Source organism: Bos taurus, chromosome 6 (genome assembly GCF_002263795.3).
Source record: "Bos taurus isolate L1 Dominette 01449 registration number 42190680 breed Hereford chromosome 6, ARS-UCD2.0, whole genome shotgun sequence".
NCBI lineage: Eukaryota > Metazoa > Chordata > Mammalia > Artiodactyla > Bovidae > Bos > Bos taurus.
The window spans coordinates 60,813,471-60,835,588 of NC_037333.1; the positions used below are offsets into that span (position 1 = coordinate 60,813,471).

Below are 22,118 nucleotides of genomic sequence, written 5' to 3' on the forward strand. Positions count from 1 at the left end.
TGAATGGCCTCTCCAAGTCATCTTTCCTCTTCTCTTCCCCCACAACACTCCTTTGGTTCAGAATCCCATCACTTTTCCCCTTGTATATGCAATGGCCTCCCTATAAAGCCCCTGGATTTTTTTAAATTTTTATTTGTGTTTATGTATTTGGCTGTGCTGGGTTTTATTGGAGGCATGCAGGATCTTTATTTGTGGCATGAGAACTATTAACTGTGACCTGTGGGATCTAGCTGTCCTACCAGGGATTGAACTTGGGCCTCCTGCACTTGGAGCTCAGAGTCTTGGCCACTTGACCACCAGGGAAGTCCGCAAGTCCCTGGTGTTTTAAACGTTTTATTTATTTATGTTTGGCTGTGCTGAGTCTTCATTGCTGCTGGTGGTACTGGCTTTCTCTAGTTGTGGTGAGGGGGCCTACTCTGTAGCCGTAATTCACGTGCTTCTCTTGTGAGGAGCACAGGTTTTAGGGCAGGAGGCCCTCAGTCGTTCCTGCATTCCGGCTCGGTGGTTATAGTGCACAAGCTTAGTTGCCCACGTGTTCCTGGGATCTTCTCACGTCAGGAATCAAACCTGTGTCCCCTGCATTGCAAAGGACTCTTAACCACTGGACCACCAGGGAAGCCTGCCCCTGGTGGGCTTATGGGTTTGCCCCTCTGATCATCCCCTTCTCCTGTTTCCAGAGTGATCTTTGTGGTTATACTCAACTGTCCAGTTGCTTCATGCACTTTCTGTTGCTGTCTGCATTCCCCTTCCCCATTTAGCCAACTTCTCCTTGTACTTCAAAACTTTGCGCCAGAATTAGGTTTTCTAGGAACGCTTCCGGGACCCCTCTGATTCAGGCCCCCTGCTGTGTGCCGCCTGTGATTAACTCCGCCTCTGCACGCATTACAGAAGCACTGGGCTATGACTGCCGTTTCTCCTATCTCTCCCGCAGTCTGTGTCATAACCATCTTGAAATATTCCTTGCCAAGTACGGAGCTTGTCACATAGCAGCTCTCATTTAGTGCTTGTTGAAATAACTAATTTTAGAGGTAGCATCAAAGAGCTTCGTGGGCTTCTGAAAGAAAATGGCAAAGAAAACATTTCCGAGGCTTCTGTATCAGGGAGTAGAGAGCCTTTGTGGTTTGGCCACAGGTAGAGTGGACCAGCTCTGAGAGGACGATGAGGCAAAAGCTGCTTCGGCTGCCGGGCTTCTTAGCTTACAGAGCAATGGGCGTGTACGAAATGGGAAGCCAATGCAAGAAAAACGACACTTCCCGTCATGCCTCAGGGCACCGCTCCGCTTTCCCCTCTGCGTCACCGCCTCTTCCCCACGGAAGCAACGCGAGCACTTCCGGGTTCGGCAATAAGCTGGAGCCGGTGGCGTTAGATCGGTCCTGTTCCGAAGCTCCGCCTTCGTCTCGGTCTTTCTGGAAACCCATCTTTGCTCTTGGCCGTGCCAGGCGGGTATTTTCCGGCCGTTGCGGGTGCCCTTGGGACAGTCCGCTACACTGAAGCGGCGAGACCTTTTGTTCTGTGAAGGTTCGGAAGCTCTCGCAGAGAACAGGGAAGCCGGTTCCCGGAGTTGCGGCCCCGGCGCTGACCTTCCTTCTTTTTTCCCTTCCCGATTGCAGCGTCTCAGACGCTAGTGTGAGCGCCCCCATGGCGGATACGGCCCCCAACGGCCCCCAAGGGGCGGGCGCAGTGGTAAGTAAGCGGACAGGATCGTTTGGCTTGATTTGCAAGTTAGGAAGGAGCTGGGAGTGTTGGAAGTCGGGTCCCAGGCGTTCCACCGGCTCTTTGCTTTCGGGACTGGGATTAGTGATTGGGGTGGGGGTGGGGAGAGAGCCGATCGTGAGCCAAGACGTTAGACGGAGCTAAAGTTTCTGATTCGGCAGCGACAACAGGCGGGCCTCCAGCAGTGGCCCTCACTTGTATGCCCACCTGAATGCCTAGGACAGAGGGCCTTCTCGTCTTTTCCCACCCTTCGGTCGCACGGTTGAAGGTGCGACCTGAGATTGTGCTGTGACACATGCCTCATTCCGCACTTGGGGGCTGGCAGAGAACAGGTCTGCCGCTTTTTAAGCAATAGGAGGAGAGCGGTTTTTTTTCTCTTTTCCTCCTTCTTCATTTTACGAAGATAAATATTAAGCTTATGTAAACTTTTATTTTTAGGATGCGTATCTGTTGCTTACTGTCTTTTTTTTTTTTTGTACCAGAAGCATAATTGTACTTAAACACTAAGCATGTGAATTGAGCCAATCACTTATTTTAAAAATGTGCAGCATCTCTCTCAGTGCACACCTTTTTTATTTTGCTGAACCATTTCAGAGTTACATGCGTCATTATAATTTACCCATAATGTAGTACTTATGTAGAATATTTTTGTACAGACCACAATGCAGTTACCTAAAAATTTTTGTAGTTCATTTTGCAAATGTAACGTTGCTACTTGTTACTACCTAATATACAATTTATATTTAAATTTCCTTAATTGTCCTTTAAATTGCTTCCTTCTTGTCCAAACTCAATAAAAAAAACTTGCAGTGTGTTTACTGGCCTTTGGTCCCTTTCAGTATGAAATAATTCCCTTGGTCTTCCCATTTTTGTCTTACCAGAGTCCACACCTGTTGTTTTGCAGAATGCTCCTTAAATTGAAATTGTCTAATTTTTTGTCATCCCCCCCCCACCCCCCCGACTAGATTCAGGTTAAATGTTTGGTAGGAATATTAAATAAGAGAGATTTTGTTCTTCTCAGGGCATTTTACATATATCAGGAAGCATCTTACGTTGATTTATCCCGTCACTGGAGTTTGGTCATTTGGCTTTGGTGGTGTCCACCAGATTCTCTATGGTAAAGATAACTTACTCTCTTTGTGAATAAAGAGTATTCTGTGTCATGATACTTTAAGATTATGTGAATAATTTTTCACCTCAATATTTTTTTTCACCCAAAGATCCTTTGATATTTTTTGCCTGAATTATTTGTCATGGTCAGTCAGTTCACTCTTAAAAGTGTAAACCAATACATTTTCTTAGATCTTTTTTAAACTGTGTAATTAAATGCACATGCATAAAAGTGTACGAGGTAAAATGCAAAATTCAATGATTTATCACAAAATGAATACCCTAAACAAATAGATTTTAAAGAAAATGTTCTAAAGTTAAATTTCAGACAGTCGTATACAGTCTGAATATTTGTAGAGAAACTGAGCACTGTAAGCTGGATTCATCCTTCCTCTTGACTTACTGGTGAACATTTAAATTTACAAGAGTAATAGAATAAATTCAGAGGCATGTGTCTGAAATTACCTGCATACTGTTAGAAAGCCTGCAGTAAAATTAAAAACATCCTTGAATTTTAAAATAGGCTTGCGTTTTTTTCCCCAGAGTTTTTTAAACTTTTCTCTACTTTCGAAAGAGAATTAAAGTTAGATTGCTTCCAGCAGTGTTTGAGACTCCAGGTTAAAACCTGTTAGGTTTGAAATCCTTTTTATGTAAACATTGTTTCTAAAACATTAAATAGAATACAGAATAGCAGAATCTATCACACATAGTAAAAGTAAGTATTGTTTTTGTGAAATTTATATACTCACATGTTTATCTTGGGTCTTGATGTAAAAATTGTTTATGTAGATTCTTTTAAAAAATGTAAAAGCCACTTTAGAATTTGAATATGAAATAGTTTGAGAAAATTTATTTTAAGTTATTGAATTTAGTGTGATGGACATATCTTTTAGCAAAATGCAGCAAAAGAAAAGAATGAGGAAAAAGTGGTGAAGAAAGTGGTATGTGGATGTTTAGGGCCACAGAAATCTGTGAAAGACTTGTCAGGGAGCTTTCAGGAGAAGAAAGAAACTCACTGATGAAGAAACAATTGCCCTAAGAGTTATACCTAAAAAAACCAGTTGCTACAGGAGCGTTGAGACATTTTGAATAGGAATAAAATTGCAAAATAGTCATCCTTTAAAACATAATCTGCAAGCTTAATTTAACTACAGTATTTTTCTTTTTAAATTCAGCAATTCATGATGGCCAATAAACTGGACACAGCAATGTGGCTTTCTCGCTTATTCACAGTTTACTGCTCTGCTTTGTTTGTTCTGCCTCTTCTTGGGTATGTATTATACATGTTTCTGCTGTTGGTATTCACTTGTTCAGTCATTTTTTTCTGGAGTACCTTTTTAGATGTCACACTTTGTCAAACAGCCAGGGGTTTGATAAACAATAAAACACGTCTCATCCTTAAAGGTACTAATATTCTAGTAATAGTACCAACTGGGGGTATATTTTATATTACGTGCTTTGTGAAAGTAACATCACATTGAAAATCTGAGAGAAAATGAATGTGGGGATGAGTTCATGTTTTTTCGCCTTTTTGAGTGTTTAAGAGGAAGAATGGCTGCTTTAGAAAATTCAGTTGGATATTGTACATCAGTTATACTTCAATAGAAATAAACGTTCAGTTGGGTATGTATATAAAATGATGCTTCTAAAAAGCTTCAGTAAAGTCACATAATTTTTTTTTCTATTCTGAAGTAATAGATTTAGGTATTAGGTGTTGTGCAATTATGATGCAATTCACAAAGGAGGAAGAGGTATGGTAGCTGTTTACGTCTCCTGATGATCTCTCCACTGTAATTTGCAGGTTGCATGAAGCAGCAAGCTTTTACCAACGTGCTCTGCTGGCAAATGCTCTCACTAGTGCTCTGAGGCTGCACCAAAGACTACCACACTTCCAGTTAAGCAGAGCGTTCCTGGCCCAGGCTTTGTTAGAGGACAGCTGCCACTACCTGTTGTATTCACTCATCTTTGTCAATTCCTACCCTGTTACAAGTATCCTTTTTTACCGTTTTGACAGTGAAATTGCCTGCTGAATGTAGGGAGATCACTTTTGATTATTTTTTTGCTACTGGAAGGATTCAGCAATAGGGTGTTCCATGAAGCCTGGGTTGGTTGGTTTGTTGGTACTTCTTTTGAAAGAAGATAACGTGAAGTGTAAGAGTGTCTGACTCTAAAATGTGAAGTCCAAATTTTGAAAAGGTGATTGGGAATTTTGAACTTCAATATTTGATCTTATAAACTTCTCTGTTAGCAATGGATATTGCAAATTTCAGATTCAAAGCACAAGCCCATGGAGAAGTTACATTTTAATATGTAAGTTTATTTCATTTAATTCACACTTTCTTTGGGAAGATACCCAGATGTCTTGCTATTTAAGAAAAGAGAAATTCTTAGCTCTATCTTTTAACTTTCAGTAAGCTAGAAACAAAAGGAAATTAATCAAGAAATAACTTATGTTTAAGCTGAGAATGAGGTAATTAATAAAGTAAAAAGAAATTAGTATTTGCTTTGAATAGCCTGCAATGCAGGAGTGAAGTGAAGAAGTGAAGTCACTCAGTTGTGTCTGACTCTTTGCGACCCCATGGACTGAGGAGTCCCCAGGCTCCTCAGTCCATGGGACTTTCCAGGCAAGAGTACTGGAGTGGGTTGCCATTTCCTTCTCCAGGAGATCTTCCCAACCCAGGGTTTGAATCCGAGTCTCCCGCATTGTAGGCAGACACTTTACCATCTGAGCTACCAGGGAAGCCAGCAATGCAGGAGATGCTGGTTCAGTTCCTGGGTTGGAAAGATCCTCTGGAGAAGGGACAGGCTACCCACTCCAGTATTCTTGGGCTTCCCTGGTGGCTCAGATGGTAAGGAATTAGCCTGTAATGCAGGGGACCTGAGTTTGATCCCTGGGTTGGGGAGATCCCCTGGAGGATGACATAGCAACCCACTCCAGTATTCTTGCCTGGAGAATCCCCATGGACAGAGGAGCCTAGCAGGCTGTAGTCCATGGGGTCAAAAAGAGTCAGACACAACTGAGCCACTAAGCACAGCACAGCACAAAGAAGAAAATAAGGACAGACTCATGGATTTTTGGAATTTCTATGTTTATACAGTTCAGAAATATGTTGTGGGATAATAGGTATTTTTTAAATGGAGGGGAAGACATTCTGCAGTTTGATGTTTGGGAAGCAGTAGGTTTAACATTGCTAAACAGATTCTTTACTGTGGGACCTTTGATACGGATAGGTTTAACATTGCTAAACAGATTCTTTACTGTGGGACCTTTGATACGGTAATGTGCATTGTGAGAGTGAGTTACCAGTCTTTCCTAAACTTAATCATTTGAATCAGTTGTCCACCCATCTACCCAGCTCCCCTTGAATCATCCCTCAGGAAGATATTCTGTACTTTAGGAAGTGCTGCTCTTAAGTGTTCTTGAATATTTATGATACAACTGTACATAATGGAAAGCACAATAAAATATGTCTCTAACACAAGTCTTAAGGAAAAGAGAATGGAAGGAAAATTTTTTTGAGCACCTATTTTGCCAGTGTATATAAACTTGACGTATTTAATCCTTGCAACATTCTAAAGAAAATTATTATGAGCATTGTATTATTGATAGTATACTGAGGCTCAAGGAGTTTAAAATAACCTGCCTGATAGCACATTGGCAAGTAAATAGTAGTGTAGGTAAAACTTGCTAGATAATCCTTGTCCTGCAGCTGTAAGCGATAAGCACGTTTGTTGACATATCATTGGATTGACCTGTTTTTATCAGCCACGTTCATTGAGGTTCTTTACAATCAGCAATATTAAAATTCTTGCTTTTCTGAGATATAATGGGGAATTATATAGAGATTCTCGTTTCTGCTCTTAGGAGCTTAAAATTTCCTTGAAGAGAAAAATAGAAATGCTAGAAACTGTTTTCTAGATACTAATGTAGAGCAAATTGAACACATCAATTATGACCTCTGGGACAGTTCTATTGAGTGAATCCTGAGATGCTGCCAAATGACTCATAACAGTGAAGACAACCTCTCTGCCTTTTCTGTCCATTTATTTGCTGTGCCCTCTCTAGGGAATGTTGAAGATTAAGGATTTAATGTTCTTTAATTCTTATTGGGAGGGGAGTATGTAGTGGGAATAACATAAGCTATTGATTGGCAAGAAATACTAATCTGATTCCTAAAGTAGTTAGGTATTACATTAGTAAAAGTGAGCCCAAAGTCATGTTCTGATCTTTGCTCTTAGAAAGGTGATATATTGTCCTATTTCTGTTATGCACTCTTTGTCCCTTGAATTTTCTAAATAGTTTAACAATGAATGCTAAAATTATGAGTATCTTATCAAGGATTTATGAACTATAGAATGTTAGAGATAGGACCTATTAGAAACCCCTGGCTTTGATCACTGCAAATTTGTACAACAGAAGATGGAACTTGGCCTAGGGAACTGAAGTTAGTGTCAGAGCCAAGAATGAGACCCAGATATCTTGACTCTGAATTCAGGATTCTGTTAAAAGTGTAAAGCTATTTTTATGTATGTGTGATCTCTTCTCATAAATTGGCGTTTTATTTAGTTCTCAGAAGCGACAGGGAAGGTTTGGTCAGGGTATTAATCGGAGAACTTTTATGTTAGAGAGTTAGAATTCTTACAGCACTGGGCTGTGGGTCAGTGTTTTACTTGCCAGTGGGGACTTTGGAACCTTTGGGTCCTAAATGATGAGTTGTGGTTATAATGAATTTGACACTCAGATTGTGTCATAGTGGGCATCATTTCCCTCACACCAAGCTTTCAGTTGGTGTAGAAAAATATCATGGATTATTTTTGATAAATTGCTACTGTTTTGAGGACAAGTGTTTTTGCCATTTATGATTAACAGTCTATTATCATTTCATGGAAATAACTTGGACAAGTGGGGGTTTTTTGTTATCAACCTAGCAGAAGTTGGGATAAATAGAGTATTTTGAGCAATTTCCATTTTTTTTAAAAAGCTAAAAGAAAATTGTATATATTATCTATCACAAAAAGCCAAATAATGAAACTTAAAATAAGGATTCTTTGTTCATGTCTATTATTAAAACTGATGAAACTCTCAATTGAGTATATATACAAACCAGGTATACAATGTCTTTTTTATTTGTACAGATTGAGAATACCTTAACCATGAAAGCTTGACTATAAAAGCTTGATTGGAACAGTATCTGAAAATAATGAAGTCCTTGTAGGAAAAATGAATTAAACATCTATAGTTGAGGACAATTTGGGAACTACTTTTTAAACCATTACCCTGTACTCTTTCTTAAGTTGGTGAAAGCAGTACAGAGACTGTGTTGGTATTGGATGGCTAAGGTATTCCGTCCAGAATGACCACTGTGGCGTTAAAAGCCGTATTACTTATCACTTTGAGGTGGCCTAGATTTTAATTTAATTTAGCAAATGTTCACAATATGTTATATACTAGAAATAGGTGAAAAAACTATTTCATTATTCATAAAAAGAACTGTGGGTTTAAAAAAAACTTTGACTTTGTTTACAGATTAAAAAAAAATTCATTTTATAAAGTATCAGTAAAACAGAAGCCATCACTGAACTCATTTTAGCAGATGCTATTTCAGGTCTGTATACTTGAACATAATACATACCCTGTTGTGCAAAGTACTTGATGAATTTGTAATGTTTTCCTTAATTATTTTCTTCAGTGAGTATTTTCCCAGTCTTGTTATTTTCTTTGCTTCATGCTGCCACATACACAAAAAAGATCCTTGATGTAAGTAAAACAATGTTGGCCTTGTCTTTTGACTCCCGAATTTACAGGTAGTTGACACAAATTTGAGTTCTAAGACATTTGGGCATGTGTCTCAGAAAGTTCCTATGTTCCTTACAGACTTGCTGTAAATTAGTGATTTGAAAATTTTGGAATTTTTTATTGTTTCAATAAAATAGTACATTTTGTCATAATGGATTGTATTTAAAATCACTGTCCAATTCCTGGAGGAGTGTCTGAAGTTTGAAATATATTTGATAAGTTGTCAGAAGTCTCTTGTTCTGTCAGTGATTTTAACATAGTAGATGAGTAGAGTGTACTGAATTTCTTTACACTGATGTTCAAAACTGCTGCTTTTCTGAAACATTTTCTTATTCCTGAGTTGGAACATTTAGCCTAATAACTTCCATGTGCCAGGCAGATTGACTGCGTATGCATGGAAGTTTAAATTAAAATATCCAAAAATTTGCCTTGTGTTGGCCTTTTTCTTTATCTCCATAGTTCTTGGGTTACAGCAGTAACTGAACTTTGTGATTTCTCTCTTTAATTAACTAAGAAATCTCAGATACTTTGTATTTCTGCATAGCCAGATTTTGTTATGGTTGAGAGAAATCACCACCACTTTTAGTGGAATAATCTAATCTTTCTTAAGGAAAACAAAGCATCAATGAATGAAAAGGGCCTTTATTAAAGTTCTCTATTTAATTCTTCAAATGTAGAAAATACAGTAAAGCAGGAAAATCTGTTAACTTTTGTCCCTAAATGTATAGTTTGTCAATTTTTATATCATCATTTTCAAGTAATTGTCTTTTGATTATATTGCATGTTAGATATGCCATTCATCTAAGGAAAGAAAATAATTGAGTGATCAAAAATGCTTTCATGACTTCTAATATTTGTTTTCTTATGTTTTAAGGCAAAGGATTCAAATAGTTTACCTCTGCTGAGATCTCTCTTGGATAAATTAAGCGCTAATCAACAGAATATTCTGAAGTTCATTGCTTGTAATGAAATATTCTTGATGCCTGCTACAGTTTTTATGCTTTTCAGGTAAGAATAAAAATATATTTATTTTAGGAGGCTGATGTCTAAGTGAATATAATAAATGTATCAACTCAAACTTTACGCTGCTTAAATCTGTTGAAGTAAACCCTGATATGTAGAGCTCGATGGATCTTAGCAGTCACCTTCTCATGTGACAGTGCAGAGCTACTGCGATAGCACTGCTACTGTGGTCGACTGTAGGAAACCTAGGAATCTGTCTTCTTCATTGTTCCTTATGAGTTATTTAACATTTTAAAATTGTCTTCCAAATAACTACTTTTGAAAGAGTCTTAGAAAGGCTAATTTAGTCCATTGTCACATTACTGAGATTATTTTTCCCATACTGGAGAAAAATCTGAAAAGTTAAGGTTGGTATTGATAGTTGCCTACTGCCACCTCCTTATTTTGTTTGTTAGTTATGAGAAGAATGTGTAAGTAAAGAAAACCTTCCTTTTGAAAATAGAACATTAGGATAGTATTGACCTCAGTATCTGTATTCTTGCATTTAAGTTATAAAACTACGTTTCTCTCAAGAGGGCAAGGCTGATTCATGTTGTTGTACAGCAGAAACTTAACACAGCATTGTTAAGCAGTTATACTCCAATTAAAAAATAAATTAAAAAAAATGTAAAAATATGTAAAGGAAAATAGCTAAATAAAACTACATTTCTCCCCAGATTATTGCTTTCTCAATTTTCAGTTTCTCAGGTAATAGGACATTACAGATAAAAAACTAAAATATCATTTAACTGTGAATGCTAGTTGCAATTCTGTCCTCTCCTTCCCAGAGCTAAGGAATTTGATATGAGTACATATATGTAGTTATTTTAAAGTACTTACACAGATAGGTAGGAAATGTATCTTATTATTTTATGGGTGTGGGGCTTTGTTTAGTTTTTATTATACATCACAAGCATCAGTGGTGTGCATCTTGCTTTTTTCACTCATACAGTATGTTTTTGTGACCTGTTTATATTGACATTCACAGTTCTGGTTTGTCTTGTTTAATGGCTGTATAGTGTTCCATCATATTATTTTGCTGCATTTTATTACCCATTGCCCTGTTAATGGCCGTTTGTTTTCAGACTTTTACTTTTCCATATGTTGCTGCAGTAACCATTTTTTTACCTGTCTGCTTATACTTTTGTGTGAATCCATATATACTTTTACTGAGTCTAAGCTGGGTATATTTTATATTTAATAGACCATGTACCAAATTGCCCTCTAATAGATCTGTGTTACCTATTTTCCATAATCTCATTAGTTTGTAACATTTTTGTCTATGAAATATTTCATTTTAATGTTCATTGCCTTGATTAACTAGTGAGGTTTTTATATACCAGCAGTACTCCTTTCCTTAGCAGTGTTTCTTTAAGCTGGTAAGAGAGTTTTTTAGATTTCCTCATAAATACATCTGTACCATTGTTGTAAATAATATTTTCCTCTGAAAATTCCAGGATCACCACATGTTGTTAAGCTGTGGGGTTCCAAACTAGATAATATAATTTAAATAGGGTCCTAGAATGGTACAATGGAAAAACTTCTTACTGGGTGTCAGGGAGCTGGATTCTGGTTGATTTGACAGTTAACTAGGCCTTCTGGGCCTTGTTTTTCTACATTTAAAAAACTAATAGTAGTTGAAATTAGTAACTTCCAAAAATCCTTCCAATTGTAATGTTCCATGAATATTAAGTATAGAATTTGATGCAGCTGTATTTGTCTATTATTCAGCTCTGGAATTTTCACCCTAGAAGCTAGTTCATCTTTTTTTGTGATCCTCATCATATTGGTGAAAGGAACCTTTTACCCTCTTACTTTCTTGCTCATTTTTGTGTTTCTTGGGTTGCCTGGTCTTGGGTATCCCCAGATTCTGTGATTTGCTTTATGTATCTGAGTGAAAGTTAAAATGTAGCTACCAAAACTAACTCTATATGTGGAGATAATTGGTGTCTATTCAGGTTAATAAGCAGGATAGTTTGTTCTCCTTTTAAGTAAGCTGAAGAGAATTACAGTGAAATGCTGAGATGCCAAGCACACTTAAACAAAAAACCTCTTTATTGGAACTGTAGTGAATTTTTTGTTGGCATACCAAGTTTTACTATGTTGGTATATTAAGTCAGTTGTGGTATTTAGTCTTTTATTTAAACACTTAAAATGTACAAATTGATCTTAATTTTTAAGATTATTGTAAAGGAAATGGAATTTACCAAAATATTTAAATAGAAGAATCATGTTGTTATTTTTAAAAAGGAAAACTAAGTAATAAAGTATTATTCAATTCCCTAATGAGAGAAGCTGTTAATGGTTCAAGTATGTCACTTGACTATAACACAGATTATAAAATTAAACATTTCAAATCATTATTCCTTAAATGCTACCTTTCATGGTAGAAGCACAGTCTAATATTAGAAGGCCTTGTTATTAAGTTAAATTTGTAGCAATAATGCATAAAACTCTATTTAGAAGTGAACAGTTTATGAGTTTATCTTAGACATGTAGTCTGTGAATTAGTTTATCTTACATAATACACACACATGTGCAAAGACAGATAAAAGGATGATCATTTTGGGTTTGTTCATTAGTAGAGAGCTTGTTAGTACATGCATAAAATGGAATATTTCAGGTTGTAGAAAGAATAAGATAATTTGTGGGTTGTGACAGGGGATGATTGCTAAGATACAATAAATTTAAAATGAGTTGAGAACTGTGTAGGGTATTCCCCATTCATATTTGAGGTGTGTGTGTTTAAAGGCATATATGTTTCGTTCTGTTTCATCCTTTTTTTTGGAGTATCTTTGTTTTATAACGTTGTGTTAGTTTCTGCTGTACAACATTGTGAATCAGTTATATGTGTCCGTATATCCTCTCCCTCTTGACCCTTCTTCCCGCTCCCCTATCCCACCCTTCTAGGTCATCGCAGAGCACTGAGCTGAGCTCCCTGTGCTCTACAGAAGCTTCCCACTAGCTGTCTATTTTGCACATGGTGATGCATATATGTCAGTGCTGCTCTCAATCTATTCTACCCTCTTCTTCCCACCCTGTGTTCACACGTCCCTTCTCTGCCTTCTCTACATCTGCATCTCTGCTCCTGCCCTGCAAGTACGTTCATCAGTACCTTTTCTAGATTCCATATATATGCGCTCATGTATGATATTTATTTTTCTCTTTCTGACTTATTCCCTCTGTATGACAGACTCTAGGTACATCCACAGGGTTCTTCATCTTTAAAATAGGAATGATAATACCACTTCCTTCCTAGAGTTAACAGTTCAGTGCATTACAGAGTGAGCGCTGCATGTTAGCCATTATATATACTTGTTTATGTAAGTTTCTGGAAGGCTATATTAGAGACTGCTATAACTTTGATTAAGGAACTAACTTGGATGATGGAAAATTTGTGTTTCATTGGATAGTCTTTTCTACTTAATGTGTTCTGTAATGCCTCTATTTTTCAATATACAGAGTTAAAATTTCATCACATGATTTATTGGAGAAAGTAGATATATTTAGTTATAAATTGTAATCATGTAAATTTTTATTATGAAAGTAATACAGCTGGGGGTGCAGGGAGGCTGAAAAAGAGAATTGCCTGGCAGTCCAGTGGTTAGGACTCTGTGCTTCTACTGCAGGGGGCTGGGATTGGATCCCTACTCAAGGAACTAAGATCCCACAAGTTGTGTGGGTCTGCCAAGGGTGAGTGGGGAGGCTAAAAAAATTTAACCTAAAAATCAAACCAAATTTAGGATCTTGATGCATTTATTCTACCCCAGATTTTTAAAATATAGTTGTAATAATATGTATAGCTTTATATCCTGCTTTGTTCAGAGTTCCTGTGTACTTTTCAGTAGTCAAGATTTTAAGTAATTGCATACTGAATCCATCAAATATACATATGATTTACTTAGCCCTGCTACCCAACTGGGCTTCCCTGGTGGTTCAGATGGTAAAGAATCTGCCTGCAATGCAGGCGACCCAGGTTCAATCCCTGGGTGGAGAAGATCCCCTGGAGAAGGCTACCCACTCCAGTATTCTTGCCTGGAGACCATTAGGTTCTTGCTGTGTTTTATTTGTGGTGGTTTTAGTGAACATCTTAAAATAGTTTTTCCTAGGGAAGGATTCCAGACTTAGAATTTGAGAAACATGTATATGACTCTTGGGGTATTATGATTGTCATTTTAACCAAGAAAAATAAATAATATAGGCTATGTTTAGCCTATTCTCACATTTACTAGTGAGCCTATATGGTTTTATTAATTTTCTTATTTGTTTATACCAAATAAACTACTTTTCATTTTAAATATTTTAAATATTTAATTAAATATTTCAAGTTTTAAAACTTGATTACCAATTATTAGTGGCAGTTGAAGCATTTATATAACATTTTCTGATTTGTTTAGTAGCTTTAAAAAATTTAACAATACCTACATGAATAACTTGGACTTAGATATGATGGATATTATTATGATGATTTGATGAATGGAAACACATTGTCCAGTTAAGTTGCCTTTAAATGTTGAGTATACATATGAATCAATAATGTGTATTTATTTCCCTTGTATTTGTTTATTTCAGTGGTCAAGGAAGTTTGTTCCAGCCTTTTATATACTATAGATTCCTTACTCTTCGATACTCCTCTCGAAGAAATCCATATTGTCGGTAAGCTTGTGATTAGTTTAAATCTGTTTTATTTATTAATTGTATTGTGAAATATACCATTTGTAACTTTTAAGACTTATTTAACCTTTATGTTAGAATTTAGAAGCAAGCAATGTTTTTGCGAATCTAAGTTCTAGGATTGATGAGGAGGTGCTTGCTTTTCAGACATTAAGACTGGAGTTTTCTTGACCACATCTAAAACAGTGCTAAAAGCGTAAGGAATTTAAAACTGTGTAGGACAAAAGTCTCCCTCTCCTGGTACTGTCCTAGTTAAGGAAACACATCGCAAATAAGAAAGGAAACAGTAGTGCAGGATGTAGTATTCACATGTCAACCTGTGACGAATTTCATGTTTATTGTATCAGTACTGTAGTCCACAAGAGGGGAGAGATCATTGAGCCAGAAGAGAGAAGAGCCCAGGAAAGTTTCACAAAATATTTTAATTTGTTCTGGAAGGATTAAAGACTTTCAGTAGACAGTGAGAACAAGGAAAAGCATTTTAGGTAGGAAGACGATAGGAGCACAAGTTCAGAGGCAGTAAGATAAACACAGTTTAAGGGGCACATATGTAGGCCTATTTGACCGGAAGGGAAATTCTGAGTGGTGAGTGGTTAGAGCAGAGATTTTAAAGGTATATTGGAACCATATCGTAAAACTTCTTGAGCCTCAGGGTAAGAAGTTTGGAACTTAGTACTTTTTAGATGTAGAGGAATGGTGGTGGGCTACAGTCCATGGGGTCACAGAGTCTTACACGACTCAGCAACTAAATGACAGCAACATTTATTGAGCATCTTCTGTGTCTCCTCATTGAAACTTCACTGTGACTCCAATAAGTACATATTCCCATTTTTCAGATGAGGAAGGCTCTAAGAGGCAGTATGTTCTTTTAAGGAAATGGTAGGAGGGATTGCTCATACTAGATAACTTTCACATTCTTGCTCTCTTTTTTTAGACCTAGTTGAATTTGAGTAAGTCAGATGTGAAGATTATGTGACTCAACTGTGAAGGAAATACAAATCATCCCTAATCTCAGCCCTTAGAGAGCCATTTATTAAATGAATATTTTCCCCAAAAAAGGACACAGGTGTTGATTTGGGGAATTTTAATTCTGTATATTGCCTGCAGTACATCCTGGTTATTACTAATTCAGATTCTTTAGTGGAAAGCCCCTTTATCAGCATTTACTCTTGAATCACATTGCTTTTTCATTGAGTTTCTGAAAGAAAACATATTTTATGTTGCAGGACCTTGTTTAATGAACTGAGGATTGTTGTTGAACATCTTATAATGAAACCTGCTTGCCCACTGTTTGTGAGAAGACTTTGTCTCCAGAGTATTGCCTTTATAAGCAGACTGGCACCAACAGTTGCATAGTGTAGCATCCAGCTAAATTATACATAATATAAATAAGCATTGTTAGCTGCTGGTACTTCTACTAGGGATGGATAATTCCAGGTGTAAAACTGACCTCAATGCAATTTACATAATTTACATAAATGCATCTCAAAAGAAAAGTAATCATTTTCCTGGCATGTTAAATCAAGCCTTTCAAACACTTTCTGAGAAACTTTATTGTGATGTGTTGTTAATAGTTAAGGAAATTTGAATCTTGTGATAAATGTATCAGGAATTCTTTAGATGCTGCTGTGCCTTTATCATGAAGTACATTTATTTGTCCGGTAAAAATAGCTCTAAACTTTGTTTTCATCTAATTGGTAACCTGAATTTACATCTGGCATGAGTTCATTATGATAATATTAACATGTAAATTCAGTATACTTTGAGACAGTATTCTTTTGCCATTCAGTAATTTTGGTTGATGGTTGTAACAAAAACACTTCCCTCCTTCTGTATTTAATTTCAAAGTGCTTTTATGTAGATTTTGTACTGCTTCATTAGGACAGATTTATTTTGGATTTCTTTATGTATCTTATACTATGACCTTCCAAAATTTTATTTTCATATTTACTTCTGTGGCTTTGGGTTTTTTTTTCTTACAGGCCCAACTGAAAGGTTGTTAACCAACTAGGTAAATACTTGTGGTCACCTAAGCATTTTACATCAGCGAGCAGTAGTCATACAGTTTTCCTCTCAGAGACAGGTTGAGTAACATTTCTCAAAAAGTAAATCCTTTTAGGATTGTGGATACAGTTACTTAGATCAGATTCTTGACTGCCAGTTCTCTCAGTTTCTTAGGCTTGAATTTTCATAGACAGTTGCACCAGTTCAGGTGCCCTTTGAAAGGAATGTAAGTGAAGATTGAGCTGTGACTGAACTTTGTATCTGTTCTGAAATAATAATGAAGATCATACATACCTACCTATCAAATTTCATATAAAAGATTAAATAGAAAGGTTTATAGGTGTTGGTTATTGATTGGGAATGGGGCCAGAGGAGTTGTGGGGGAAATAGTGTGCATTTCAGTCTTGTAATGCATGGATAAATTTAGAGGAATTGAATGTATTATGCAACTGTGATTTGAGTTGTTTAACATATGAAACACATTTGTTGAACTTCCATCAACTCCTTTTTAAAATTCATTCTGACCTTTATTTATTATTGCATGATTGGAAATGTTTAAAACATTGCAAAATGTTAATGCAGAGTAATGTAATGGTTTTTGTAACCAGTTTTCTTCTATGTGCATGTAATTTGGATTTCTCAAATACACTCAGTGACTTAGCAGTAACATCAGTTTTCTTTTTATTCTACTTTTTGGTCTATAGAAATGTGATACCTACTTGATAGCTCAACTGTAACCAGCTATTTTTGTAATTTTGTAATATTATCTACAAAGTTAGAGAAGCTTCATAACACACAGTCGATTGTTGGCGGCACTCTCATTGTCACTATGTGTGTAATCTGATGGTTTTAAAAACTGAATTTTCTAGAGCAATAAAGTAATGTTAAGTAAACAATATATTATTTCTAATGATGTTTTTAAAAATTTGAATTATATCAAGAAATTATGGCAGCTGAAGGCATATTTATTTTTTAAGTTACTAAGTTTCTTTGTTTTCTACAATTTTTTAATCTTGAGATAATTTTAGATTTGTAGAAAAGTTGTAAAAAATAGTAGAGTTTCTTTATATCCTTTACTCAGCTTCCCCTTGTATTAACAGATTCCATAACTATAGAACATTTATCAGAACTAAGAAATTAACTGTGGGACAATATTACTAACTACTAAGATGTGGAACTTAAATTTCACCAGTTTTTCCATTTATTGATTTTCTTTCTGTGCTCTCTTTTAACCACGATTGTTTTTTTTAATGATCTGTGAAGTATGCCTGTTTTTATTTTGAAAATTATTATTGACCAAAAAGATTTTCCTAAAGGAAATAATTTAGGTGGGTTTTAACGAAAAGAATTTAACATTAATACTATTAAAATTGAAACTTCTCTGTGCTTCAGAAGTTGAGGCTTTCATCATATAATGGGATTATACTTCTGATATATTTTTTAAAGAAAAGTTTGGCTTGTAAATAAGCTGCCCGGGTGGCTTAGATGGTAACGAATCTGCCTGCAGTGCAGGAGACCCAAGTTCAGTCCCTGGGTCAGGAAGATCCCTTGGAGAAGGAAATGGCAACCCACTCCAGTGTTCTTGCCTGGAATATTTCTTGGACAGAAGGGCCTGGTGGGTTACAGTCCATGAGGTTGCAAAGAGTGGGACACAGCTGAGCAACTAACACTTTCACTTTCCTTTCACTAAACTCATAAAAAAATAAATCCTACAATTTGAGCATTGCCAGATGTTTAGTTTGCATGAACTTGTAGTTAGGAATTTTGCAGTATGAATATGTACAGACAGCTAATTTGACATCTGAAAGTACAGTGTAACTTTATGTCTATCAAGTTAAAATTAAAGAAATACAGGAACTTCCTTGGTGATCGAGTGGTTAAGACTCCACCAGTCCAGTGCAGAGTGTGTGAGTTCAAGCCCTGGTGAAGGAACTAAGATCTCACATGCCGCGAGGCCAAAAAAGTAAAATTGTATGTCTTGGATGTCATTTACACAATGCAAAATGTATAACAAAAAAGGAAATTATTATAATAGAGTATATAGAATGAGTATACTAGGAAAAGTTACAGCTGCTGAATTTATTTTAAATACAGCATAGCTGAATTTATTTTTATGTGTTTAAAAACAGTTGATTTAACATCTAGACTATCTGATTAGGAAGTTATATAGTGCTGCTGTTCTAGCACTTTTAAATATTAAACTTTCTTGGACAAGTGTAGGCCTCCTACAGAATCTACTTTATTCTAACAAAGATTGTGTACTTGATTCCTCATTTAATGTCAGTCCAAAGAGAAATTTCTTTAATAAAGTTTGAGATCAGAATGAATGAAACTAATTTTGAGGGATTGTGGTAAAGATCCTTATGTAATGCTAACAAATGTATTTTAATTAACATAGGTCTGAAGCTCCTCTCCACCCCCTACCCAAAGCCCTTTTTGATCTGCTAGCTTAATGCTTTCACCCAGATTGAGACTGATTTTTATTCTGTGGGGAAAACCTCAAGGGAGAAAGTAACCAGTTATGCTGATGAGCAGTAGGTGGCACTCTTTGCTCAAGTAGTCCCCACTGTTTATCATGCCATGTTGAAAGGTTAAATGCCACTAAATCCTGAGCCAGCCATAAAACTAAGGACCTGAATTCCATGATTCTATTTAATATGTAATTATTCAACATTCAGTAAATATTTAGTAAGCATTTACTCTTGAGTACATTTTTTAAATAAAAAACGTTCAGAAGCTGGAGTAAGTACCCTGTTAATATCTGCTTCCTAGGTAAATAGAATAGGCCACAGTTAGTGGTATTACTCAGATCATAGTCTCTCTGCTGTTTTTGTTTTTGTTTCCCTAAGTGCCTAAGTTACCTAAACATGTCAGTTATAAAATTGTTCTTTCACCTTCATTTTCAGGTATAGAGAAAATGGTACTTAATTTTTTTCAGGGTCGTTTTGTAGGTAAACAAGTTACAGCCAGTTCCATCTCTTAAAATTAAGACTTCACAGTAATACAAAAGCATGTCGATAATTTTGGATATTAGGAATGGTGCCTAGATTTGTAAATTCAGTTTGAGTTACAGAGACAGCTAATTTCATTTAACACCTCACTGAAATTTCTCTAGAATTAAGAGAATTCTGAGAGGCTATATGATGGCATAGTTCAATGGATTTAGTGTATACCAATGGCATATATGTTTTGTAAATCCAGGAGTTGTTTCCAGAAATTATTTTAATGAGCAGTCCTCTTCTAATACTCTAGGTGGAAAGTTGTATTTGGATCTGGTATTAAGGATAAGAAAGAAGCTGCTCAATGTTTGGGAAGTTTCCTGGTGGTAGTTACTCTGTGACATGTGTATCTTCTAAGCTGGTGTTCAGGAGGGTTCTTGGAAGGAACATATCTCTGTGTGAGGGATGAACTCTAGAGTAGTCTTTGTCCTCTTAGGCAGTGCAGATAGGAAAACTGACCTGCACTGAATAGGAGTTGATGTGACCACAGATAAAGTACAGTATTTTTTTAGTCTAAAACAGTTCCTTTTTCTTAGGAAATGATAGGAAAAAATTGTTGCTAGATAATCTTTGCTGGAATCTAAAAATTACCTTATATTCCAGGAGAAGGAAAGGCCCAAGAATCATTTTACTTTTTCCGTCATAGTTTTCTGAAGCTACTTTTAAAAAATACATATATGTGCTCAGTACTTTTGAACTAACTTCTTTTTTCCCTTGGTTCATAACAGTTTAAATTCCAAACTTTTGACTTTTTTTTTTTTGTAATTTTAAGATAAATGCTTTTGACATGAATTTTTGCTTACGTTTATGTTTGTAAGTTGAGACCAAATGGGCAACGTCTTAGGCAGGCAACATTTGTGATATGTATATATTGGAACAAACGTAAAAGGGCCACAGAGATTAGAGAGTCATAGAAAATGGCTTGATTATAATAAATGCATTGCTCTGGTGCTCTATATAATGGGATATATTGAACTAAATTTGTATATACAGTATGTCAGCATTTCTTAGTAACTTCTCTTGAATCCATTTTTAATATCTAATATTATACAGGTTGGGGAGTTATATACTCTTCAGGCCAATACTATCCAGACTATATAAATTTATAAAATAAATTGAAAAATTCATCATTACTGTGTATTCAAGACCAAAGCACATAAATGCTAATGTAGGGCTCAGAGGGGAAATATACTGCTCCTGAATATTTGAGAAAATGTGAAGTCCTTTCAAGAGAATCTAATAAACATAATAATCATAGCCTGCTGACACTAAGGAAAAAGGACCTCATTCACTCTTTCTTTTATGCAGTGATTTACTGGTCCCTACTGATTTCCAAATTGGATCACTGTAGTGAATTATCTATGCTGGTACCTGTGAAAGTAAGCCCTGGGATCCATATTTGTTTTGTGTTCTGCTTAAATCAGCAAGAATGATAAATTTGATGGTGTGAAATTGGAAGTGTCAAGGGCTTTCTCTGGTGATTGAGCAAAATAATGTCTCCACTTGTAATTTATTGTGACCCTTTTCCACTGTATGTGCTTTGTGTATCTCATATTTATTTCAATACAAATTAAATTGTTATTCTTCATCTGTATTGTTATATCTAAGATTTTATTGATGTAAAAATCAAATTGTGTAATAAAAAATCTCTCTGAATTTAAGCTGATTTGAAAATGTTATGTTGCAAAAAAACATTTACAATTAGAATTTAGTTTTCTATTGTGCTTCATTGCCTTATTGTTAGAATAAGGTGAATTTGAACTCTTCTGTTTTCTTCAGCTCATCACAAATAAGACTGGTATAATTTTGTGATCTAGTATGAAGCTGGATAAAAAATGTGGCCTAAGGTGAGACTAGAAAAAAAAGAAAAATTATAGTTGTATCTCTTAGCTATTGGCTTGCTTGCTCCCCTGTACTTTTTTATCTAGTGAAATTTACAGCCTAATGGATGAGTTATTTGTAACCCTAAAATGATTCACAATATACAATATATTCAGAGTCGTAAGTCAACACAGGATAACATAGAAGATACTCAGTATCTCCCTTCGAGGGAAGTGTTTGGAGTTGGCAGATACTTTCTGTGGCAATTTTAATAACTTACCAAGCAATGGCACCCCACTCCATACTCTTGCCTGGAAAATCCCATGGACCGAGGAGCCTGGTGGGCTTCCGTCCATGGGGTCGCTAAGAGTCGGACATGACTGAGTGACTTCACTTTCATTTTTCACTTTCATGCATTGGAGAAGGAAACGGCAACCCACTCCAGTGTTCTTGCCTGGAGAATCCCAGGGACAGGGGAGCCTGGTGGGCTGACGTCTATGGGGTCGCACAAGAGTCAGACACAACTGAAGCGACTTAGCAGCAGCAGCAGCAAGCAACACACTGTTAAGGTGAGTTAAATCTTTGTCCACTTAGAGATTATAATCTAAGGCACATAATGGAAATCAGCTGTATAAAGGCGATTTTGATAGGTAAACAGTTTTAGGAGAATTGATTTCCTCAAGATTTAGTGATAAGGTCTTAGAAACTAAAACATTGTTAGTTCATAATGCTCTTTCCTTTAGCATATGGGAATATTTGAAACTGTTTAAGAAGTAATTCTGAGCTTTGGAAAGGGAAAGGTCATCTCATTCTTCAAGCTTGGTTGAATGAAGAGACTCCTCAAAGAAATGGTCATCCAAGAACCTTGAGAGTCACCAGTCTAAACAGATGATTTGTCAGCAAGTTTTTGTCTGTTTTTTTTTAACCTTTTATGGTGAGGTGGTTTTTTGTTCGTTTTTGGGGGATTTGGCCTTGCTTCAACATGCGCGGGGATCTTA

At 36.2% G+C, this 22,118-nt stretch overlaps 1 protein-coding gene across 2 annotated transcripts; it reads left to right on the forward strand.

The window, feature by feature from the left end:
• Positions 1-1,332: 1,332 nt before the first annotated feature.
• On the forward strand, positions 1,333-20,964 carry TMEM33 (transmembrane protein 33). 2 transcript variants are annotated; one of them, NM_001282453.2, is made up of 8 exons: positions 1,333-1,683; positions 2,735-2,830; positions 3,999-4,093; positions 4,625-4,812; positions 8,514-8,581; positions 9,495-9,628; positions 14,195-14,278; positions 15,523-20,964. In NM_001282453.2, exons 2-8 carry the CDS (start codon positions 2,828-2,830, stop codon positions 15,650-15,652), a joined length of 702 nt encoding a protein of 233 aa, NP_001269382.2. In that variant the 5' UTR covers positions 1,333-1,683; positions 2,735-2,827; the 3' UTR covers positions 15,653-20,964. The 2 variants fall into 2 exon arrangements, with proteins under 2 accessions (NP_001269382.2, NP_001269381.2); NM_001282452.2 differs by lacking the exon at positions 2,735-2,830.
• The last annotated feature ends 1,154 nt before the right edge of the window (positions 20,965-22,118 follow it).